Source organism: Prenolepis imparis, unplaced genomic scaffold (assembly GCF_030444845.1).
Source record: "Prenolepis imparis isolate NDT839.2.m4 unplaced genomic scaffold, iyPreImpa1.0 SCAF_3, whole genome shotgun sequence".
In the NCBI taxonomy this organism is placed as follows: Eukaryota; Metazoa; Arthropoda; class Insecta; order Hymenoptera; family Formicidae; genus Prenolepis; species Prenolepis imparis.
This window is the reverse complement of record NW_028141161.1, coordinates 22,984,081-23,009,215: the sequence shown is the minus strand read 5'-3', so window position 1 is coordinate 23,009,215 and position 25,135 is coordinate 22,984,081. Positions and strand designations below refer to the sequence as shown.

Sequence of the window (25,135 nt, the reverse complement as noted above, 5' to 3'; positions counted from 1 at the left end):
ACCTAACCTAACCTAACCTAACCTAACCTAACCTAACCTAACCTAACCTAACCTAACCTAACCTAACCTAACCTAACCTAACCTAACCTAACCTAACCTAACCTAACCTAACCTAACCTAACCTAACCTAACCTAACCTAACCTAACCTAACCTAACCTAACCTAACCTAACCTAACCTAACCTAACCTAACCTAACCTAACCTAACCTAACCTAACCTAACCTAACCTAACCTAACCTAACCTAACCTAACCTAACCTAACCTAACCTAACCTAACCTAACCTAACCTAACCTAACCTAACCTAACCTAACCTAACCTAACCTAACCTAACCTAACCTAACCTAACCTAACCTAACCTAACCTAACCTAACCTAACCTAACCTAACCTAACCTAACCTAACCTAACCTAACCTAACCTAACCTAACCTAACCTAACCTAACCTAACCTAACCTAACCTAACCTAACCTAACCTAACCTAACCTAACCTAACCTAACCTAACCTAACCTAACCTAACCTAACCTAACCTAACCTAACCTAACCTAACCTAACCTAACCTAACCTAACCTAACCTAACCTAACCTAACCTAACCTAACCTAACCTAACCTAACCTAACCTAACCTAACCTAACCTAACCTAACCTAACCTAACCTAACCTAACCTAACCTAACCTAACCTAACCTAACCTAACCTAACCTAACCTAACCTAACCTAACCTAACCTAACCTAACCTAACCTAACCTAACCTAACCTAACCTAACCTAACCTAACCTAACCTAACCTAACCTAACCTAACCTAACCTAACCTAACCTAACCTAACCTAACCTAACCTAACCTAACCTAACCTAACCTAACCTAACCTAACCTAACCTAACCTAACCTAACCTAACCTAACCTAACCTAACCTAACCTAACCTAACCTAACCTAACCTAACCTAACCTAACCTAACCTAACCTAACCTAACCTAACCTAACCTAACCTAACCTAACCTAACCTAACCTAACCTAACCTAACCTAACCTAACCTAACCTAACCTAACCTAACCTAACCTAACCTAACCTAACCTAACCTAACCTAACCTAACCTAACCTAACCTAACCTAACCTAACCTAACCTAACCTAACCTAACCTAACCTAACCTAACCTAACCTAACCTAACCTAACCTAACCTAACCTAACCTAACCTAACCTAACCTAACCTAACCTAACCTAACCTAACCTAACCTAACCTAACCTAACCTAACCTAACCTAACCTAACCTAACCTAACCTAACCTAACCTAACCTAACCTAACCTAACCTAACCTAACCTAACCTAACCTAACCTAACCTAACCTAACCTAACCTAACCTAACCTAACCTAACCTAACCTAACCTAACCTAACCTAACCTAACCTAACCTAACCTAACCTAACCTAACCTAACCTAACCTAACCTAACCTAACCTAACCTAACCTAACCTAACCTAACCTAACCTAACCTAACCTAACCTAACCTAACCTAACCTAACCTAACCTAACCTAACCTAACCTAACCTAACCTAACCTAACCTAACCTAACCTAACCTAACCTAACCTAACCTAACCTAACCTAACCTAACCTAACCTAACCTAACCTAACCTAACCTAACCTAACCTAACCTAACCTAACCTAACCTAACCTAACCTAACCTAACCTAACCTAACCTAACCTAACCTAACCTAACCTAACCTAACCTAACCTAACCTAACCTAACCTAACCTAACCTAACCTAACCTAACCTAACCTAACCTAACCTAACCTAACCTAACCTAACCTAACCTAACCTAACCTAACCTAACCTAACCTAACCTAACCTAACCTAACCTAACCTAACCTAACCTAACCTAACCTAACCTAACCTAACCTAACCTAACCTAACCTAACCTAACCTAACCTAACCTAACCTAACCTAACCTAACCTAACCTAACCTAACCTAACCTAACCTAACCTAACCTAACCTAACCTAACCTGACACATTACCGACGGCCGATAAGTGACCGCCCGTAAGGTCGACACAAAACCTTACCGACTTACCGACCGAGCACAGTCGGTAAGGTTACCGATACTCAGGGTTACCATCAATGGTACTTACCATTGATTAGGATAAGAAGAATAGATTTAGTTTATTATTTAATCTTCATTTTTATTATTAATATTAATTGCGATAGAATAAGCGTTTGTTAAACTGTTAGCGGTAAGCGCGAACAATATAATATAATATTTAGGTTTAAGACGCTTATGCGCAATTATAGGAGGCGCTGGCGTAAGGAGCTCGCCATCTTGCAGAGTTGGGGCTCGCGCCTATAAAAGGAGAGCCGTGAGATGGACCGGGGCTCATTGCTCTCGCGACCACCGCCGTGTACTTATGAGTCAGTCGTGCAATTTTGACAAGAAATAATTTTATTTTTATTTGTACGCAATTTTTATTTTGTTTTGGAAGTGACCGGAGTGTTATATATTTTATATTCTTTTAAATAAATATTTTATATTTATAATATTAAAAAAAAAAAAAAAAAAAAAAAACGAGTGCCCGTTCATTTATCCATCAACGAAATCCTGTGCGTGGAGACGTCTTTGTTGAATCCTGGACAGATCCTGATGCATAGACGGGAAGCTGCCATATCCTGGTTATTCCTGAAATAATAATTAATCCGATTAATTATTAACAACGCGTGTGACGCGAGTGTTGCGTCATTTCGTATGACGAACAAAGGTGACGGTTGGATGACGTCATCTTGTGCCTTTGTCTCTCACAAAGGAAGCTATGCAGTACAGCGAGCAGTGAAGCGGTAAAGGTGCTCATCTGCAGAAGGGGTTCTCATCCTGGGGATCCATAAATCTTGTCGGGAGACAAGGTAAACCAATTAGCAGTGGTGACCATCTGGAACAGGGGTTCTCATCCTGGGGATCCAGTGGTCCTGTCTGTGGACCAGATAGACAACGCAGCAGCGGTACTCATCTGGTGAAGGGGTTCTCATTCTGGGGATCCAGAGATCTTGTCCGTAGTATAGAGAAACGGACTGGCGACCGTGTTAAAGGTAGGAAAACTGCCTAGATCACATAACTCCCGAACTCTCAAGACCCATCGTCCGGTCACAACCTGACCTGACCTGACCTGATCAAAAAAAAAAAAAAAAAAAAAAAAATTGGATCTCATATTAGGGAGGGGTCTTTTGACGTCCTGTTAGTCCCTTAGGCAGACGCCCCCGGGGAGCAATCTTGTCGAAAGCCTCAGTGACTAAGTAGGCGGTGTGATCGTGGTAGAAGTTGCTTTGGTCGTTGTCGTTCCGGTCTTCGTCGGTCGTCGTTGCTGCCGCCGCCGCTGCCGAGGAACGACTGAAGCTGCCGCGCGATCTTTGCTTGTATTCATAGGCCCCCCCATCGGCTAAATTATCGGTGGGGACTGTGACGTAGCGACCCGTCGTCTCCTCAGGTTTCGGATAATAAGTAGTGAGGTGGGTTTGGAGTCGTTTTGTCGTCGCCGCTGCTGCTGCCGAAGAATGATTGTGGCTGCCGCGCGACCTTGCCTCGTATATATAACCTTCATCTATTAGCTGAAGTATCGGCCGCCGGAGAGGAAAAGTGGTGGTGGAGAGGGCTGTGACGTAGCGACCCATCTCATGTTACGGAGACCACCGAGTGTCTAGGGAGAGTGGTGGGGTTGTGGTGGTTGTTGTCGTCGTTGTCATTCTGGTTGTCGTTGTCGCCGTTGCCGCCGCAACCGAGGAACGACTGAGACTACCGCACGACCTTGCCTCGTATGTATATATAACTCCTACCTATCGGCTAACGTATCAGGCTGCTGGAGAGGGAAAGTGGTGGGGGCTGTTACATAGCGATCCGTCGTCTCCTCGAGTCTCTGAGACCACCGAGTGTCGGGGGTTAGTGGGGTAGTAGTAGAGGTTGTCGTCGTCTTAGTTCTGGTTGTTCTTGTCGCCGCTGCCGAGGTACGACTGCAACTGCCGCGCGACCTTCGCTTGTGTATATAACCCCCATCCTCACTTCGCGGATGCGTTAGCGCACTATCTCTTCTCTCTCTTTTTCTCTCTTTCTTTCTCTCTGTATTTTGCTCGGGATCGGTGAGTAGTCATAGACGTGTATTTTGACATCTTTGCTTTGTTTGTCGATTTTCTGCCGCTTTCTGGCCCTGTGGGGCCATTATTTCTTTTCCAGTATTACGGTGTCAAGTGCTATTTTTTCTTGACGATTTATTTAAGGAGGTTTCTTCTGCCTCTGTGGTCAGCGAGTGTTTCTTGCTGGACATTTTGGCTATTTTTTCGATGTTGGATTTTGAATGTTTATCCGACTTAATCCGTATTCGACCCAATTTGTTTTCAACTGAGAGATGGATGCCGGCGTAGGAGCCGGTGGGTCTGAGGACAACTGCGAAGGATCGAGGGGGCTCACGAGGCAGTCGAACAGCGCGGCTAATTTGAATGCAGGTATGCTAGAGAGATCCTTTGAGGTGTTAAATGCGTCTAGGATGAATGCGCTTAGGGCTACTGTAGACAGACACAGTGACACGATATCCAGACTACTTTTGTCCAGTAAGGAAACACTGGAAAAGAGAACGACGATCGAGGCCGCTTTCGAACATCCAGGGACACTTTCATGGAAGCGTCAACGGTCTTGATAAACGTGTTAGATGAAATATCGACATCTGTAAATTTCTCGGCGGCGGATGTGAGGAACGTTGTTGCTGAGGTGCTGGGTGACCTTGATAGAAGGCATGGAGCAGAGGTAGAAAAAGTTGCCTGTTGCAAGGATGCTGTAGGCGGGAATTCGCATAAAGCTTGCGAATCTTATGCATCTGTCGCCAGCTCTTCCCTGAGAGAGGAAGTGCGTGTGTCGCGGGGCCCTACGGTGGAGCTGCCCGGGACTACAAGCTTTTTGGAGGTGCCTGAGGAAAGAGTGAAGGATAAATACGCCTCATCTCAGGTTACCAGGGAGACTCTGTGTAGGGTTTTTAGAACGGCAGACTGTAGTTTGCGAATCAAAAAATTGACCAATGCCCGGGATAGCGGTGTCAGGATTGAGGCTTCTCTCCTAACATTGAGAAATTCAAAGCGCACCCTGGGCTCGATGGGGCTGGTCTCAAAGTATGTGAGAACGCAAAATTGAATCCCAGACTTATTGTGCATGGCATTCCGGCTGAAATGTCAGCTGATGAGATAAGTAATGAGTTAGTGGCCCAAAATCTTAACACTGCTTATGCGAAGGATTTGAAGGTCGTGTATATATTTATGCTTAAGCAGAACAAGCAAACTACCAGCTGCGTTATTGAGATTACTCTCGCTGTGCGCAAGACCTTATTCTAGTGTGGAAGAATCTACCTACGTTATGCTGAATGTTCTTTTGCAGATCATATAAGAATAGTTCAATGCTATAAATGCCTATCATTCGGACATTTCGCTGGAACTTGTAACGCGGAGCCTTCGTGCGCGCACTGCGATGAGAAACATGAGACGAGGGATTGTAAGAATAGAGGTCAACCATCTAAATGTCACAACTGTGAACGTTATCATGGGTCTCAAGGTGATAGTCGACATTCTGCTATGAACGCTGTGAAGTGCCCTATACTGCGCAGAAGGATCGAAGATAGGATAACGTACATCAACTATGACTGTTAAGATTAATAATTTGGAGGACATCAAGATCTGTTATGTTAATTGCCAGTCTCTCTACGCGCATTTTGATGAATTTCGGCACCGTTTTGCTTATTCTGACTTTCATATTATTTGTATGTCTGAGAGGTGGTTTCGGCCTGGCATCTCCGATGCTATGATTAGGCTTCCTGGATATTCTCTTCATAGGTGCGATAGGGAGGGCAAGAATGGTGGTGGAGTGGGATTTTATCTTTCTGATCGTCTTTGTGCCTCTACTCTTCGCAGTTGTGCAGGGTCGCTTGTTGTTAGACCGGAATATATTATTTCTGAAATATATTTTAATAACACAGTTAAGTTACTGTTGGCTGTAGTCTATCGACCTCCTAACGCTGGTTATATAAACGAATTTTTCCAATCATTCCTGGAGTTGCAGGTTGGCTATGGGCATTCAATAATATTTGGAGATTTTAATGCGGATATTAATATAACTACATTTGATAGTCAGCAGCTGAATACTTTTGTCACCGCATCGGACTTGCATCTCGTACCTTTAGATCTACTCATCACCTAAAGGGCTCTAGTACGCTTTTGGATCTGTGTATCGTTGACGACATGGCCAAGCTTAAAGACTATGGACAATACGAAGCAGCATTTTTATCAGCACATGATCTTATATTTATAAGATATGGAATTAAGATACAACACCGATGTGTGAGACATGTTCTCTGCAGAGACTGGAGTGCATTTAATACTGCCTCATTTCAGTCGGATGTCGAGAGAATTGATTGGACAGACCTTTTGAACTCAAGTAACATCGACGTGAAGATTGATGTATTCAATGCCAAACTTCTAGAGGTTTTCGACGTGCATATACCGTTAAAAATACGACATTTTAAGAACTTGCCGGCACCATGGCTAACGGAGGACATAAGGATGGCTATGCGAAATAGAGACCTGGCTAGAAGAGCTTGGCTAAAAAATAAATGTGATACTCATAACAATCGATATAAGGCCCTGCGTAATAATGCTCAGAATCTTGTTCGCTCTGCAGAGTGTTTATTACACTAATATTTTTAATCGGACGAGCAATGCTAAAGACGTTTGGAGCGGGTTACGACAGCTCGGACTCATTAAGACCAATGACAGTCGAGTGCGACTTACGCACTCAATCGAAGAGTTGAATGAGTTTTTTGTGCTTGAAACGTCCTTCTGGAAGCTGTAATCCTCCGGATACCCTTGAGGATGTGCTATCGGGACCTTTCAGTGATGAAGACTCACTGGAAATACGTTACGCCTTTTACAATCGCAAAAGCAGTAGCCAGGATCAAGTCTAATGCGGTTGGCATGGACGCGATGTCTCTGAGGATGTTGAAGATGTCAATACAATCTTTGATGCCTATTATTGAACACCTTTTTAATTTCTCTCTGATGAATGGAGCCTTTCCGAGGCAGTGGAAATCGGCGCTTATTTGTCCGATTCCCAAGGTTAAAAATCCAACATCTCTGCAACACTATAGACCTATTTCCATCCTTCCCACATTATCGAAGGCAATGGAGAGAGTGGCTAGTGAACAGATTCGCATGTACATGGAGGATGCAGACCTTTACGATCCTTACCAGTCTGCTTATAGAAACTATTACTCTACGTAAACAAGTCTTATAAGAATGATGGATGAAGTGAGACAGGCTGCTGATTGCAGGATGGTAACCGTTTCGGTTTTCTTCGACTTTTCTAAGGCGTTTGACAGAGTGGATCATCTCTTACTGATCAAGAAACTGAGAAAACTAAACTTCACAGACAGCACAGTGCGGTGGGTATACTCATATTTAATAGAACGGACGCAAGCTGTCAAGGATGGAGTTGAGAACACGCTTTCATCGTTATTACCAGTCAGCACTGGAGTACCACAAGGTTCAGTTTTTGGACCCCTACTGTTTATGCTGTACCTATCTGATTTCGGTCTTGTGCTTTAGCATTGTAAATACAACTTTTATGCCGATGATCTCCTTGTCTACATACATGGTAAACCCAGAGACTTGAATGTAATCATCTGGATTTTATTCCATCAGCGTTATTAATTACCGGCTGCGCAAACATTTTCGTGCTCTATTGCCGTATATATTATATAATATGTAAAATCAGGTTATAAGTTGAATAAAAATTATATCCAGTTTCCTGAGTAAATTAAAAAAATTTTTTTTTTAATAATTAATTTTTTAAATTAATTTTCTCATTTCTCATATAAATTTTGCTGACATCTCCACTGAATTTATTAATTTCAGTTTTAAGAAAAACATCTTCAACAAAATTGTGCATAATAATATACCATAAAAATTATTTAAAATTAATGTTGAGACCATATTATTATTAAAATAAATTTTTAACGATTTATCAACTCTTTTTTAATTACATTACGCGCATAAATGTGCGTTTACGCAATCGAATTTATCGCACATTTAAACGCATCCTACACGGCAATCTAGTTTATGGAGTGATATCCAAGCCAGTAGTTAGCCGATGCATTAGGCAGGATAAGTGTCATAATGCAGCGCGGATAACTGAAACCCGACGTGGCGGCCCGGTCCGTTCTCTCTCCTGATGAAAAAAGTCGTTACATCACATACGTGCGTACGTACCTGCGTACCTGTCCGACCTGACTGCCTGCCTGCCTGTATGACACACGCAGCGCGCGCGTTTGCGCTCTCCGCGTGCGTCGTGATAAATTATACCGTTTATTACAGAGCGATATCAGCCTATCCACTATTCCCGCTTGGTAAACCTGTGTATGTACACGCTGAACGCTATCGATGTATCGTGCGAATTTATGGTAGCGCCGATACCACGGTTACGGTAACCTACTTGCGGAAGCGTAACATCTACTAGCGGTTTCCTCCTCGTTTTTCGCGTATGATTTTACCGTGCTCGATGATATCCGAATAATAATCTCTCCAAAAAAGTCTCTAAAAATAGATTTGTTGAAGAAATTCGAAAAGATCTCCTTTCTGCACATTTTATTTTATAATGCATCTTTTTCACGAGATAAAATTAAATTGTCATCGCGAAAGATGTCAATGATAATATTATACAATGTCGGTAGAAATGATTTAATATCCCCTTGTCGAGCAGCCTCTACCGTTTTTAGCTGCAAGGATTAGAAGATAATACAAGAGTTAGAACACACACACACACATACACATACAACCTTCGTAACAATAATGTGGAAATAAGGGCATGGGATCGCCGCTTGCTCACTTGCACTTACGAGCATGACGGAATCGCGTAAGGCACAGTGGCAATGTGCTAGTACAACGCGACTGGAATGTCACGTACGTGAGGCTGCGCGGAGCTTTCTTACCGGGATTCGCGTTGCCTGCTTATTCCCACGGGAAAACCACTTTCGTGCGAGATCTGTGAGAAAAAGCGAGAAAGAGAAAGAGAAAAAGAGACGAGAGTCGGCTCGCGTGCATGTATCGCAAATGGCTTTCGCGCCAGGTTATTCCCGCTTATCGTGCACAAATATCGCGGGCTCCCAATGATAAATTTATTCTTATCCGGGAAGCGTGCTCGGCCGCTCGAACAATGTTATTGGCCGATTTGCCGCCCGACTCGCGGGATAAATTGTTGTTTCCGATATAGGATGCTTGTGGCCCTGACCCCGGCGCGGCGGTGCGATATGCATTATTTTCAGACCGTGGGACATTATTTCACGTTGTTAATGTTTCATTCGCTTTGTCCTGTGTACGTTTGTCGCGTAAACGCAGATATTTAAACATTTTATATATAATTGCTCTGAAATCGAACCCGACTCACAATCAGTAACGTGATAACCACGGACTTAAGTGTACGTACTACGAGTCGGGTTCAATTCCCGTCACTCGCACTTTTTTTTTATTATTTATGCAAATTAGAATATTTATTCATCTAAAACAAAATTAATTCAACAATTTTTTTTAATATACACTTTCAAAAAACAATTTTTTTAATGTACTCAAAAAACTGGATATAATTTTTATTCAACTTATAATCTGATTCTACACATTATATTTAATACAAAATGAAACAAATAATAAAACGCTTTATTGAAAGTGCAAATTAAAAAATTGTTGAATTAAATTTGTTTTACATGAATAAATATTCTAATTTGCATAAATAATAAAAAAAAATGCGAGTGACGGGAATCGAACCCGACTCACAATCAGTAACGTGATAACCACGGACTTAAGTGTACGTACTACGAGTGGGGTTCAATTCCCGTCACTCGCACTTTTTTTTTATTATTTATGCAAATTAGAATATTTATTCATCTAAAACAAAATTAATTCAATAATTTTTTTTAATATACACTTTCAAAAAACAATTTTTTTAATGTACTCAACAAACTGGATATAATTTTTATTCAACTTATAATCTGATCTTACACCTTATATTTAATATATTTAATTTTTTATATATTGCCCAAAGTTTAACGTCATAAAATTTTGTCCTCGAATTACGTGGAACGCTACGGCGAGAGGCGAAATCTCGTGCCTGCCGCCGCACGAGTCCACGAGACGCTCATCGTTGGTGAGACAAAGCTAGAGCGATGGATTGTTGGTCCTTGTCTGACTCATCTGGTTCTCAACTCGGTTCTTATCCGAATAGTTTGGATATGAACCATATCACGGATTCGAACCATATTCTATATTTTTTACCGAGCGTTACGACGTAGTTCACGTCTACTTTCTCAGGGGGCGCATCAGTACACGCGTCCATTGAATCGCGGTGGCCGCTCTCAGGTTTCTCTCTGTATATAATAAGAAAAGTCACCGGGACGTGACACACCCTAACATTTTCATTGGTCTGCCAGCCAATAGGGGCTATTTAGGGGATTTCTAGGGGGAAATGAAATAAGCCTAGGGAGAGGTCACACAGACCACCTGGCAACACTGTATCGCTATCGCCTAGCATTGTGCAAGGGCCTTTAACCTCAGTAGTTCGTAATGTGTTTATAATACGATACATATTCATCGCGTGTCAGATCATCATGGCTAAAAATCATAAGCGTTCGAAACGTTTGAAATCGGAAAAGGCGAAAATAAAATTAAAGATTAAGAAATCTATCAATCAGTTACCAAAAGGCTTAAATGTTACAGATACGTCATTTAAAATAAAGAAAATTTTAATACGCGAACAATTACAACATCGAGATGAAACAGAAGTTCTCAGCACTCGCAAGCTCAATATTAAAGTACGTATCGAATATAATATCTACCTCTAGTATTATAGTATTATGAATTAGACATATGTGACATTATATTAATCTAATCTGTTTAACTAGCCAAGTTTGTCACTTGTATCGGATCGATAAACTAGATTATTTAATTTAATTTGTTTTCAGGATCTTTTAACGCGTCTTCGACATCACAATTCGACAATGAGAGAAGAAACTTTGAAACAACTGAAAGACATCTTGATACGATACCCTCTAAAGACTCTACACTCGCAATTAAGTTCTTTATTACGCGGTGTTGCAGCTTTGTCTCTTGATAAAGAAAAAGATATACGAAGAGATTCGTTACACGCGTTGAATTTAATTCTTGGTCCTATCTCAAACGAGCAGTTGACACCCTATCGTGAAACTTTGATCTCTTACTTGAGCTGTGCTATGACGCATATTGATTTGCGTATAAAAGAGGACTCTTTACTTTTCTTGGATGTACTCGTGGAAAATTGTGGCGGTATATTAGCAAAGGACAGTCGTAAGATTTTACCCAATTTTTTGGGCATGATATGTAAATTACACAGTGAAATTAAACCCGGCAGACGATTAACGACGAATTTAAATTCTAAAAGTACTAGTATTAAATGGAGATCCAAGGTTTTGAAACGTATAGCTAATGTGTTTACCTCTATAGTAAGCTATGAAAAGCTTTGTACAAGTATGCACTCGAGATCCCATTTGACAATGATTATAGAAACAAAGAGATATACCAAATACGTTCCCATTTACAGCGGTAACTCGACTCTGATTTGCAAAATTAATCTCGACAAAGACCTAAGCTCGGAAAAGAGTTACGCGGAAGAAAACTTGACCGTAGAAGAATTCATGAAATATGTAGATCTATTGATGCCGTTGATATTTGACATATGGCTCGAAGTATATCCGGAGGAAAAAAATGAAAATTTTATAGAGACTGTAATTTCCAGCGAAGCGGCCGCATTATTAAAAAATATCGTTGAAATTCTAGACTCTATAATCGAGTACATGGATATGTTGGATCGCGATGACTACGACGCCGAATATATCAAGTATCGGTTCAAAGATAGGTTTCATAATGTGTATATGAAGAATTTTCTATCGAGATTCCCATACGGTATAACGAAACAACTCGCTAATGAATCCAGGAGACGTCAAGAAGATTTTTCTAAAATGGCATTTATGGAAAAATGTTTAGAGCATAACTTGGCGCTTTCTCGGATTCATATATGGTTTACATCTTTAAATAGCTACGATAAGCAGCTTTCCAAGTCTACTAAAGACTATTGTATATCCATTATAAAGTATTTAAATGGTAAATGAATCATGTGCGTAACTATCATCTTCCCTGTACGAAATTTTTAATATTCTTCTTTCGCAGATGTCATTGAAAATTGGTGCGACTCATCCGCGTTACTGCAATTGACCAAGCTTTTAAGGACTTTATTTTTGAAAGCGAGCTCAGTTTGGTACGCAAACTCTATTAATTTAAGCCATACCTTGCGATTGATCGTAGAAACGTCTTCTCGCCTACCTAAACAAGAACTGCAATCGCAATTATCTCTGATTATTGGTGATATTATATTGGAATGCGATTTAAATGAACTGCACAGGTAATCGATTTAAATGGAAAATATAATTCAGTCTCTGTAAAACACCTTTTCCGTTATTATTTTTTTAACGTTGCATATAATTAACTTGGTTCCACACATTGTCATGTTTTATTTATTTTCTTTAATAGAGAGGAGATATTCAAAAATTTTGTTACAACCTTGCCCGATTTACTCCTGCGACCGAGCATAGACGATGTAACGATTCGAATGATCGGTCGGATAGTTTTACGTTTTAAGGAATGGATACGGAAAGAATTAATAGCGAGACACGAGGCTATTATCGGTGAGAAATTATACAAAAGTGAACAAGAATAAATTATGTCGTCGCATTATAATTAATGTATTTACAATTTATTCTTTCAGAAAATGCCAAGAAAATTGACATTATTGGTTCGCACAATGATAAGGAGTCCAGACTTATAATCTATAATCTATTTTACTTTATGGATTCGCAAATTTACTATTAAATAATATAATACTATTAAAACACTCGATTAATCTGTTAAAGTACGAGAGAAATATTTTTTTTAAACAAATTTTAATAAATCTAACAATAAATAAGAATGTATTGTATGTGGATGTAACATTGTCCTGTGTATCATCTATGCGTGTACTTACTTTGTACTTTGTATAATAAAATAATCACATGTGTAAACATTATGTACAAACGGCTTAAATCTATCATGGTGAATAAAATGAGTGAAACATGAATGAAGACATGAATGAAAAGAAGAATATAATGTTTTTTTCGACATTGGCGACTTTTCGAAAATATAAAGATATGTAAAAATGTATTAAATTTTTTTTTTCCAAAAGCATCAGATTATTATTAACGAGTCTTCTCGCGTTAATACTACACGCGATACATGTTATACAATACATGTATATTTTTATGCGCAAACACCCTTTCGTAAAGTATGCGACGTATATTCCAATATCCGTACATGTACATGTACATTATTACGCTATAATACTGAGTTTTAATGATAGATTTAGAAAAGTTTTTTCTCGAAAATAGACACGTCATGTATATGATATTTGATCATTTACGAAGCCAAGATTTTCGAAACCATTTTTCTTACTGATATTTCTGCGTGGTAACTTGATCGAGTTCGAATCATCATTTGCCATTCGATTAATAGTCGGACAATGACTATTATTATGTGTAATATTCGTAATGTTCCGTACGTCATCTTCCTTATGTAGGGTAGTTAATATTGAAAGTTGTTTACCGAATTTAGGCCAATTTTCGCAATTTTTTAATTCATATTCTATTTTTAGATATCGTTTTTTCGATTTATTTGGTTTGTACATTCTTCTTTTCAAAGTATTCTCGATTATGCGTTCTATTATAATGCTTTCGACGAAGAAACAGATGAGAAAATTGATTATAGCGAGCGCTAGGATAATGAGTCTCCAGTCGTAAACAGGCGGTAAAATTAATTGTAACGCATTCACTATCCAATCTGCCGGATAAACCGTAATGTACGCACATGTGAGCGTTAATAAAAGGATGGAAAACATGAATGCGCTATTGGTATATATCGGGCGTCTATATGGTTTTCCGCGTGAAAATATAATCGCCATCGTAATGTATTGAAATATAGAAATACAGTAAACTGAATAGTTTTCGTAACACGTGTATCTAGTGTTGCTAGTAGGTACAAACGGCGTAAACCACGAAAACTGTCGAACAACGTGATACGCTATCATTTGGAAAACTATCATCACGGACATGTGTACTGTTAGAGATAAAAGAGGAGTTAAACCTATCAAACTCGTTATCGGCCTTGTCTTGGATAATTTCTTTTTATACGCGTGAGTCATGCCAAAGAAGAAGGCAAAGTTAACGATTAAACAAATATCGATAAATAAAAATTGTAAATCCGTCAAGTTTGAGTCTATCGAGTATAGTATTATGACGGATAGAAATTCCGTAAGAGAATATGCGACCATAAATTTAAAAATTCCAAACGACGTGATCAAGGCGGCGCGCCCTTCTCGTATTATCATTGGGACGCAGCTTATATCGAATACTCTGGAGGTGAAGGGACTAGCCACGCTGCAAGTGCGAATAACAAGAATAAAAGATGAAACGTTTATTAAAGATGAATATCGCGTAACGAGCGCGCATATATATGACTCACCTGGATTCTGCTTCGGAAAGCGATATACCGACATGCGCGGTCCTTAATGCTCCACAATCATTGGCACCATCTCCGCACATGGCTATATAAACATATATGTATATAATATACACTAGTGTTTGAGGCTTTATATCGCGTCCAAGTTATCGTTATAAAAAATATCCGTTTTTTTCAATATTCTCTTGATCGCTTACATACCTACGTAGTAACCGAGTCGCATAAGCTCCATAATTAATTGTTGCTTCTGATCGCTGTTCATTCTAGCGAATATCGTACCGCGTACGCAAATGCGATCTACGAGATCGGGATAATGTTCCCTCAATACTTGCCACGTTTGGCCCGTTAAGGCGAATCTGTAATTACAATTATTGGTTGTACCGCGTTCTACGTCTTGGTTCGTTGGTGTCGCCGACACTTGCGAGTTCTGCGAAAAATGATTGACATTCTCATTAATCGTTGACATTTCGTGGCAGGATCGCGATCTAATTCAACAAGTTCGACAAATTTACCAATGTCGAAGATCGAGACTGAACATTGAAGAATATCTCTGGACGATCCTTATTCTCTCCCTGCTCTGTCGATGAAGCTACAACTACATCTACAACGTGTTCTTCGATCGAAAGTATTCCACACTCTTTTGCGACACTTGACGCGGTCTGGATATTATCTCCTAGAAATCAAAAATGAATACTGTCGAGTCGAATTTGCGAATACATGATATTACACGCATATATTTAGTAACGCGTGAAAGGAAAATTTATGAAATATATATTATTTGATCAAACCCGTAATCATCACTACGCGTATATTGGCTTCTCTTAATTCCTTAATCACCGATGCCGTCGGTTGCTTCGGTCGGTTTTCTAGAACGATCAGTCCCAAGAACTCCAAGTCTCGCTCGACCACTTGTCGAGATAATTTCAATACCTGGAACATTCGTATATGCGCGTAATCTTCGAGAGATATCCCATGCGATGAGAGAGAGAGATGAATTATGCTCGCGCGAATGTACGTTGATATATACGGGGATATATATATAGTTTACCTCTGCACTATTTTCAGAGATTGTTCGACAACCCATAGCTATTACGCGATAACCCTGTCTCGTGTATCGTTCCAAAACGAAGGAAATGTCGTTCGGTATAGTTTCCGTTTTGCTTAAATTGATTATCATTTCGGGAGAGCCTTTCGTGTAAGCTCTAAAATTATCCGATCCTAATACACGTACGATCACGGACATTCGTTGTAAAGAACTCGAGAATTGATATTCTTGTATTATACCGATTTCTGAGATTTCTTCGTTTATATCATGTGTAAAATTATTCTCCGCGGGCAGCATTACGACCACCGAAGGTGCTATCGCATCGTACTTGTTGTTCATGTCCATGCAATTCGATTCTTTTAATATCCATCTAGTACTTTCAAACATCTGTAACGCGTAACAATATATCATTTTACATTAAGATATCAAATAATTACGGAACAATTATATATATATAGTAATGCAACGGATATTTTACCTTTACATCCAAAGGATCTCCGCAAAGTTTTCCATCGATAAGTGATAAACTATGACAAACCAGCATTCCTTTGAAAAGAGAATGATCTCTAAGCTTGGATATATCCGTCTCGGCCTCACCCAAGACGCCGTTTGTACATGGTACAACGCCCCACATATCCAATCCATCTTCGGTCAATGTTCCCGTCTTAATTAAAATAAAAGAACAGAAAAAAAACAGAGAAAATAAATGTTATTATTAATATATATATACGATGATAGACTTGCAGATTTGCACAGCTGATTTTTATCGTATCGATTAATTTTATTTTTTTTAATTAAATATCATCGGTATAAGATTAAACATTTTTTAATAATAGCCTGCATGTCCATGTATTTACATGTTTTTTGTTTGTGTGTGTGTGTGTGTGCGCGTACACACATATCTATCTTTCTCTCTCACCTTATCAAAACATACGCAGTTTATGCTGCCGGAAACATTTATGACTTTATTATTGATACAATAGATTTGCGCACGTTTCAATCTAGCTTGAGCATAAAGCTTTCCTACGGTCATCGCGGCTGGTAATGCTGGTGGTATCACTATCGTGATAATATCTAGCGCCTTCATTGTTACATCGCTAGCTGTAATTCCTCGCGAAACCTAGATTATTTATCATACATGTAATATATTAGCATTATCGAAACTTGTTAGCCTCAAGTTAATTACTTTAGATGAAAATGTGTATATAACTATATAAAAAAAAATAATAAAATTGTGGCTTAAACATGCGATTCAAAATAATATAAGAACACATTACTTTTGTCACTACGGTATATATAACAGCCAAAGTTGCGATGAATGCCAAAATACCAATAAATTTATATGAATCTTTATCAAATTTGAAATCTGCCGGAGGTGGATATAATATAGCGGCTATTAAACCACCTCTGTTAGTTAGAAAACCAGTTCTGATCACTCTTGCGAGAACCGGTTGGTTTCCGTGATATCTGCGGATCATTTATTAATTATCATACATTCAATATTTATTATTAATTATATTTATTATTAAGAATAAAAAAAAGTATACTTGGTTTGTATTATAGTGGTACCACTATATAATGTATGATGCGTAAACTCGCTAGCATCGTACAATACGTGACGTGATGGTAATGATGTTTTTCTTACTGGTATAGACTCGCCTATAAAGTTGTTAAAAATGAATAAATTTCTATATACACGAAAAAGAAAGAATTCATTAAAAGAAGCTTTGAAAAAAAAGATATATATTTGATCGCGATCATACCCGTTAGCATGGATTCGTTTAGTATGCACTGCCCCGTTAATAAGACCGCGTCGCATACGAGAGTCGCTTCGTGCTTCGGTAATTCTATAACATCACCGGGCACTAGATCCTTGCTAGAAATATTCTCAAAAATACCAGTATTTCGAAGTACGCGTACGTGTACACTCTCCGAAGATGCAACGGTACCCCGTAAATTCAGTTGATTCTAAAAAAGTTAACAATAATCGTATAATTTTGTTATACATGATTATGATGTAATGTTATACATGATTTTTTTTTATTTTCTCACATGATATATACATACCTTTCGCGTTTGAATTATAGTGCTTGTTATGCCAAATAGTGACATTAATATTATAGCGATAGTATAATATAGATAATCTTCCGCGAGCCATAATGCCACGGTAAATACTTGAAAAATGTAAAATGGATTTAAAACTTCCAACAGTAATAATACACCGATACTCTGGAGTTGTACAACAATGTTGTTATTTCCGTATACAATACGTCTGTAATAATATAAGAGACGGAACATTCTTGAACTGGAAAAAAAGCTCCCTTTTCAATTATTAAATAAATGTACATTAATATAAATACTAGATAAATGTAAATTTAGCGTTATATACATACGCATATATCTAGAGAGAACATTTAGGATTGATTTGAAAAAAAAATTACCCAAGCGATTGCTCTTCCTTGGACAGGGCATTACTACACGAGAGATGAAATTCGGAACACAATGCACCATTATCGAGTCCTACGAGTCTCGAAAATGCATGTTTTGTAACGTCCCAGATATAACATTTTTTTTTGCACCAGAAAGCCTTGTATTCATAAACCTCGCAACGCGTACCGTTTTCTAAATTAATTTTCAATTTCTTGTCCTTGATTTTCTCTACGAGATCTTGATCGATAATAGTAGCCGCAAAACTTTGCGCACTGAAAATATAACAATAGAATTAGCGAATCTTAAAATTTTATTCTGAATTAAAATAAAGAAATGGTTGATTTAATAAAAAAATCGGAAAACATGTCTGATTAACCGCGCAAAGAACGCGAAAATGCATAAAATAAAACTCGTATATTTTTATCTTTATATATAAAGAAATTTATCAAATTTTAATCAATTGTATTATCTCTATAGATGATATACATGTATATATATATGTGTATATATTGTGTGTGTGTGTGTATTTTGCGTTTAAAATTTTGGTAATCATATTTATACATCATACAGAGTGCGCGATTCATTGATGCGCGCACGGCGATACTTGGAAGGGCGAATGTGAAACACACATTAAAATATATATATGAGTACAAAATATTATTTCAATGTTGATCGTAACATCAGAGTTATATGGAAGATTAAAGAAATGTTTACACAAAGTATCATCCGTCTTACATGTTTCAATATACGCTAATGCACTGCGCTTAATGTTGAGTTTCTCACTCTCTGAAAAATACTTTACAGACACATATTAGACATTATATTATTCGAGTAATTTATTTCGAATCTCCATTTCGTATCTTCTTGTATCATTTCGTAATTTTTCTTGCAAGTCGAAAACATTATTAATTTGTGTAGCAAATACGATAAATTTTAAATAACCCCAAAAATCCTCCCAAACGAACTTGAAGAAATCATCGCGGTGGTTATGAATCAAACTATCAATCTAGGAAAAATGGTTTAAAGATGTCCGAATTGCGACCAAGGATTATAATTGGCCATTTTCTTTAATCTTTTAATTCATAAAGTCTAGTATATATATATATATATATATATATATATATATATATTCAAATAACTTTATATTTTTACTTGTTTTGCATGTGTGTGTATGTACATTTTCCTTCTTGATGAAGCAAGCCGCGCGCGCGTGTATCAACGACCCCGTGTACTATAATATTATATACGCATACATTATATACTATTCCTTTTCAATACATATCACACATTGATCTTACCTTAGATCTCTAGTGGAAATTTTCTGGACATCTCGTACCAAGTATGACTTGTATTCTCCTTGATAATCATCCTACACATTCATTATTGTTATTATTCTTATCCCCCCCCCCCCCTATCTCGCTCTCTCTCTCTCTTTCTCTACTACTACTACTACTAGTACTACACGACTAGTGTGTGTTACTAGTACTCTACTCTCTATTACACCTACTATTATTATTATTAATAAAATTTTATTTTTTATTTGTTTAATGATAATGATAATTAGAATGATAATTTTCTAGTTACCGTGTATTGTAACATATGACAACAAATAACAAACAAAAAACTTACTATTGCGAGTATTTTCGTTGCGCGATTTAAAGTACATCTTCGATGAGTCGCGTACAAATGCAGGCGAGGATACCAGTGAAATAATAATCTGATCCATCCGATAGACAATACATACAAAACGTATGTTACAATGGTTCTCGGCAAACTCTTCTCGAATCCGTAAATATGCTAAAATATGCCATATAATAAAATTAACACGAGAATAAAAATGCATATAAAAGTTTATCGTATATACCATATGTTCATTTTGATTAGCGTGAATCATCTGCCATAAGACATCCGATTTTGTCTTGTCTCGTGTTGCGTTTACTTCTAAAAAAGAAATAAAATAATAATAATATCCATGAAATATATACCGACGACTTTTGAAATAGAAATAGAAAATCTCTATATCGCACAATATGATATATGCGCGGTACGCGACTTATCATTGTTTCATTTATTGTAAATATAATAGATCGATAAATTTTAATACTATAGATTAGCAATGCGCTATATTTCAAAGTATCTAGTACTTTGAGAGTATTATAAATGCGTTATAACACGGTAATAAAATAGAATAAAGTATAATCAAATGGAGGGAGAGAGACTGACATATATGTACATACAATATATGAAACGAAACTAGAAAAATAGAATCTAATATAAAAAGTAGAGACCCTCTAATAAAAAAGAGTCTGGCCACGACGAGGATTAACGGTCATTAACGCATCAAATCCGCCATTTATGCATAAAATCACACGAGAGAGAAAGCAATATAAGCTTACTGTCTCACTCGATTAACGCATGCGCACAATTCCTTGTTTTTTCAGCGAAGTTATTTCAGCGAAATAGATTTAGTAGAGTTGTTGCAAATAGCTGAGCTGAGCAAATGCAATCATGAAATAATAATAAATTTATACAATTAAACATTAATTAACACTAGAAAAAGGCTTTGATGATTTTCGCGATCCCAAGACCAGCTGTGTCGAGTAGACGAAAACACACGAATGCCCTCCGAAAGTTGCCGAAGAATGCATAAATGGCGGACCAATCACAAAGCGCGGGACCGGATGGCCAGACTCTTGTTAGAGGGTCTCTAATAAAAAGTAAAGAATGTACTTTACGCCGTTAAAAATTTTGCCGATAAAAATATTTGCCATTGCAGAAATACACACATGTCGTAAATAAAAATATATGTGTAACTGCGCGTCATATTCATAAGCGGTAATATATAAAAATATCATTGCCTGTCAATGTGCTTCATGTATATTGCTCATAAATTTATCGTCTTTTATTATCTCGAAGGAATTTTTCCCGCACATGTTAACAAAAGACACTTCAAAACCGCAAATACGTCACTCTCAAAATTAGACGAAAGAGAAAAACACTAAAAATATTAAGCAAAATTACTACTTACCATTAGCATCGATCATAACTTGGAGCTTGTTTAATTCAATTATGCCCTAGTGGTTTTGACAGTTTCTTTTAATACAATCCGCTGATTTATTCAACTCAGGATTTGTGCCAATAATTGTACCTGCGAAATGTCGCTTATTATTTACGCACTATATAACGTTATTTACACCCCAGCTTTTATATATACATTTTGTTAAATCTTATGCGCAAGTTTTTCATCAAATCTGTTGCGTAACAAATTCTGTGTGACACAATATCTATATTATATCTATTTTATACATGCACACACGCGCGCGCGCACACACACACCAACGCGCACGCACACGCGCACACACACACACACACACACACACATATATATATATATATATAAAATCTAGAGCATATAAATGCGTCAATTTATCACTTCTAATCTATCCTTTCGTAAAGCCAATCATACGCAATTACGTTCTACCTCAATTTTCGCAACAGTTCGCACAAGCCATGTATTATTATGCTAAGTTCAATCGTATTAAAGACTGGAATTAGTGGTACTTTGTGTGCAGACTGGTAAAGAAAATTGATACATGTATAATATATACAAAATGTCCCTACTTTCCTATATACGTTTCCTTTCACTTGTGCATTCTTTTAATGCAATTCTCGACTTGAAATTGAGAATGTTATCGATATAATAATAAATTTAATAAAGTATTAAATTTGTTGTTATCAAGTTGCTAAAGTCGTAAATAATTTATATTACTATTCGAATAAAGTTTTTTTTGTTAAAAAAAATTAACTCGAGTGAACAGAAAAGCGGACAAAAGAGAGTGCAATTGACGCATACATAGAATACAATCTAGTGCATTATAATAATGATGTCCGATTTATATTTAACGACTAAATTTTTTTATATACTACTTGACGAGCATACTTTTTCATAATTAATAAAAGAGCATGCCTTTATACACAATCAATTGTATAATTCAAATATTTGCTCATACTTGCTACAAAAAACTGATAAATCGCGTATCATCCAATTTTCATTAATACAATTAATGCCTCTTCTTGTAAATTCAATTAATGCTCCCCCTCCCCCCCCCCACTATAAACAAGATTAATGAAATTTTTCTACCATACACACATACTGTATACATACATGTAAAAAAAATATATATATATATACGTGTATACATGTATACACTCGGTCAAAAAAAAGCGTTACACTTGCAAAGTAGTAAAAAATTGTTCAAGTTTAAGAATTTATAACTCTGCTAATAATTATGATATCGAGGTGTTTAGAAAATTTCAGTGCCGATTACATGTGGAATGATATCAGTTTTGCAATGACAAATGACAGTGAGTGAGAACCTGCAAAATTGATAAATAGAGAAGGTCCACTTGACTGAATCGCACAGCGTAAATCGGTTGACGTAGCTCAATGGGATAAAAAACACGTGAAAATTCAAACTTTTCTCTTTAAAATGCGCTTTAGCGGAACTCGGTACGATAATTTTTTGCCGAGTTATCTCAATTTGAAAAAAATCGGTTTTTGAAAGACAAAATATGTGTGTGTGATTTAAAATGTGTGTATCTGCTATTTTTATCAATTCAAACCGTTGCAATTCAAGAATGTTGCATTGAATGCGGCATGTTCGGAAGCGATGTAAATCGGCTGCCACGGGCATCTTGCGCCGCAAACCAAGTCCGAATAGGATATTCGCGGGGTTTTCGCGCCGCGGTATGAGTTCGGTACTGCTTCCTCGCGGAAATCGCGGAGGGTATCCATGAGGATTTCCCCGCGTAAAAAAAAAAAAAAAGAAAAACACACAGATGTGATTTTAAACAATGTGACTTTTTTCCTTGTTTTTTGTTCTTTTCTTATCTTGTCTTTTTTTCTTCTATTCGGACTTTGTTTGCGCGAGATGCGCGCGCGCGCGTTGTGTGTGTGTGTGTTCATAAATAGCATTATTTATGTTAATGTTATTACACACACACACACACACGTATTATTAAACTTGTAGTATCGCGAAAGAATAACTTACACGCATATTGCAATCAGTTTTCGTGATAATGCATCGTATTATTAGATATATTAAACATATATATGTCAAATGCGCGGGTAATTTTACATATTTTTATAATATTTAATATTTTAATAATATAATATTTTTAATAAATATACATTCAAGAAAATATCTAAATAAGACAAGATAAATAAAAATTAATTAAATTAAATTTAGACAAATATATAGCGAATACAATGAATCAACAATTCATTTAAATAAATTGTCATATATTCGTATGCGTCGCGATATACGTGTGTGCATCTTGACAAACCCATTATACAAATACATCTATTTAAGTAGAGGTTTTATCGGATTATCCGAATACTTCTGTCATGTGAAAGAGAGACTGTGAAAAACCGAAGGAATTCTTAATGGCTTGAGTAACCTGTTGTTAGAAAAATGCACGCGGTTGTTACAAGAACGCGATACGCGACGGCTATTGTCGAGAATAACGCGCGCGCGAGACAGTTTTACAGTCGTGGCATATATATTTAGTCATATATAGTATCGAGTCTTGTTAAATATTTTCTTGAATATGTAAACGTTTTGCTGATAAAGTATGTTAAATATTTTCTTGAATATGTAAATGTTTTGCCGATAAAGTATAAAATATTAATATATATGTTTAATTAACTTGATAATAATATATTGACGCATAAATTTCACTCTTTTGTTTACTAGATAATAATATATCATCTATCTACAAACATTTGTTTCGAATATCGTGATGCAAAAACAACATGCTCGGAACACACTTTTCGTAATATGAAATAATTTTCCGTGTTCTTTTGTCCTTTTATCATCTAACTGTCTTACTCACAATAATATAATAAAATTTTACATTACTATAATTATATATTATTACCAAAGCAACAATAATAATAACTATATATATATATATATATATATATATATATATATATATATAATAACAATAACAAGAATATGGAGAGATACGTACAAATGTGATGCTTCAAGTATCATATATAGATGAGTCTCTTTGATGCTTTTTCCTTTCCTGCTTGCGGTGACGACAAAAAGTATTAGATGATTCACGCACGGATAAAGAGTCGGCAATTTCGGGAAACGCGCACGCGCACTTTTATTTGCGAAATATATATGTTGATGACTAATTCAAATCGATTCGCCAAATGTTCACGATGCAAAAAATTTTTTTAATTCCATATGATATCCGTTTATATATGTGTTGTTAATAAGGAATTAAAAACATTAGCTAAACCGCTATATACATATATATTTATTAAGTACTCGCGCGCGCGCGTTCTTTGTCAAATGTGCAGGCAAGGCCGATAGTACGCGCGTACAGCACAGATTTACAGAACGATTTATCTGTCGTTGAAATTGCTTGAAATTTGAGCAATCAATGAATGGAATTGCAAGGCGGAAGCAACGAGAGCGCTTCGTTATCGCGTTTGCAGCACAAGGTCAACGATGATGAGTGAACTTTGGCTGTGTCGGTCGATGGCTGCGCGATGACATTCGTTTAGTGTTTGTAAACTTTACAACGAGTGACGTATCGTATATTCTAGTATTCTAGTAAGTAAGCAACTTTACAAGTGACCCGTTAATAATTTTTTAATAGATAATTTTTTCTTCGCTGGTATATCACACTTGTCTCTCTCGTATGAAGCGCACACCAAACTGCACTGTCACATTTTACGTCGACCGACAAAGTGGAGCTATGCGCGCACGGCATGTTTTGCTGACGTTGTTAGCTCGAATCTCCCGCCCCGCTCTCTCATCTGTGTCTCATTGATAAAATGTAACCACTCACCCCTTTTTTCTTCCTCTTTTAACTTTCGCCAAACTTTCGCAACAAATGTTTAATAATGAAATATTCTGACGATCCCGCGCGATAATGGAATTACAATAGGATAATCGCGAAATCCGCAGTAATAGCAAATGAGCTGCTAAACGAGATAGCTATATATAGTCTAATA

At 37.2% G+C, this 25,135-nt stretch overlaps 2 protein-coding genes across 4 annotated transcripts; one reads left to right on the top strand and one right to left on the bottom strand.

Annotated features, from left to right (window-relative positions):
- Positions 1-10,581: 10,581 nt before the first annotated feature.
- Positions 10,582-13,140, top strand: LOC145933501 (testis-expressed protein 10 homolog). The gene is made up of 5 exons (XM_083033237.1): positions 10,582-10,858; positions 11,009-12,182; positions 12,249-12,480; positions 12,609-12,763; positions 12,844-13,140. The coding sequence occupies exons 1-5, from the start codon at positions 10,655-10,657 to the stop codon at positions 12,945-12,947; spliced, it is 1,869 nt and encodes a 622-aa protein (XP_082889363.1). The 5' UTR covers positions 10,582-10,654; the 3' UTR covers positions 12,948-13,140.
- Positions 12,810-24,763, bottom strand: LOC145933500 (polyamine-transporting ATPase 13A3). Of its 3 annotated transcripts, none has more exons than XM_083033234.1 (18): positions 24,136-24,763; positions 21,128-21,247; positions 19,964-20,040; positions 19,729-19,896; positions 19,398-19,468; positions 18,111-18,371; positions 17,737-17,974; positions 17,433-17,637; positions 17,217-17,328; positions 16,947-17,136; positions 16,589-16,789; positions 16,148-16,333; positions 15,673-16,056; positions 15,413-15,554; positions 15,137-15,297; positions 14,826-15,051; positions 14,628-14,709; positions 12,810-14,542 (listed from the first exon to the last, which is right to left on the bottom strand). In XM_083033234.1, exons 2-18 carry the CDS (start codon positions 21,141-21,143, stop codon positions 13,504-13,506), a joined length of 3,759 nt encoding a protein of 1,252 aa, XP_082889360.1. In that variant the 5' UTR covers positions 21,144-21,247; positions 24,136-24,763; the 3' UTR covers positions 12,810-13,503. The 3 variants fall into 3 exon arrangements, with proteins under 3 accessions (XP_082889360.1, XP_082889361.1, XP_082889362.1); XM_083033235.1 differs by having other exon boundaries at positions 17,737-17,941; XM_083033236.1 differs by lacking the exons at positions 19,964-20,040; positions 24,136-24,763.
- Positions 24,764-25,135: the final 372 nt, after the last annotated feature.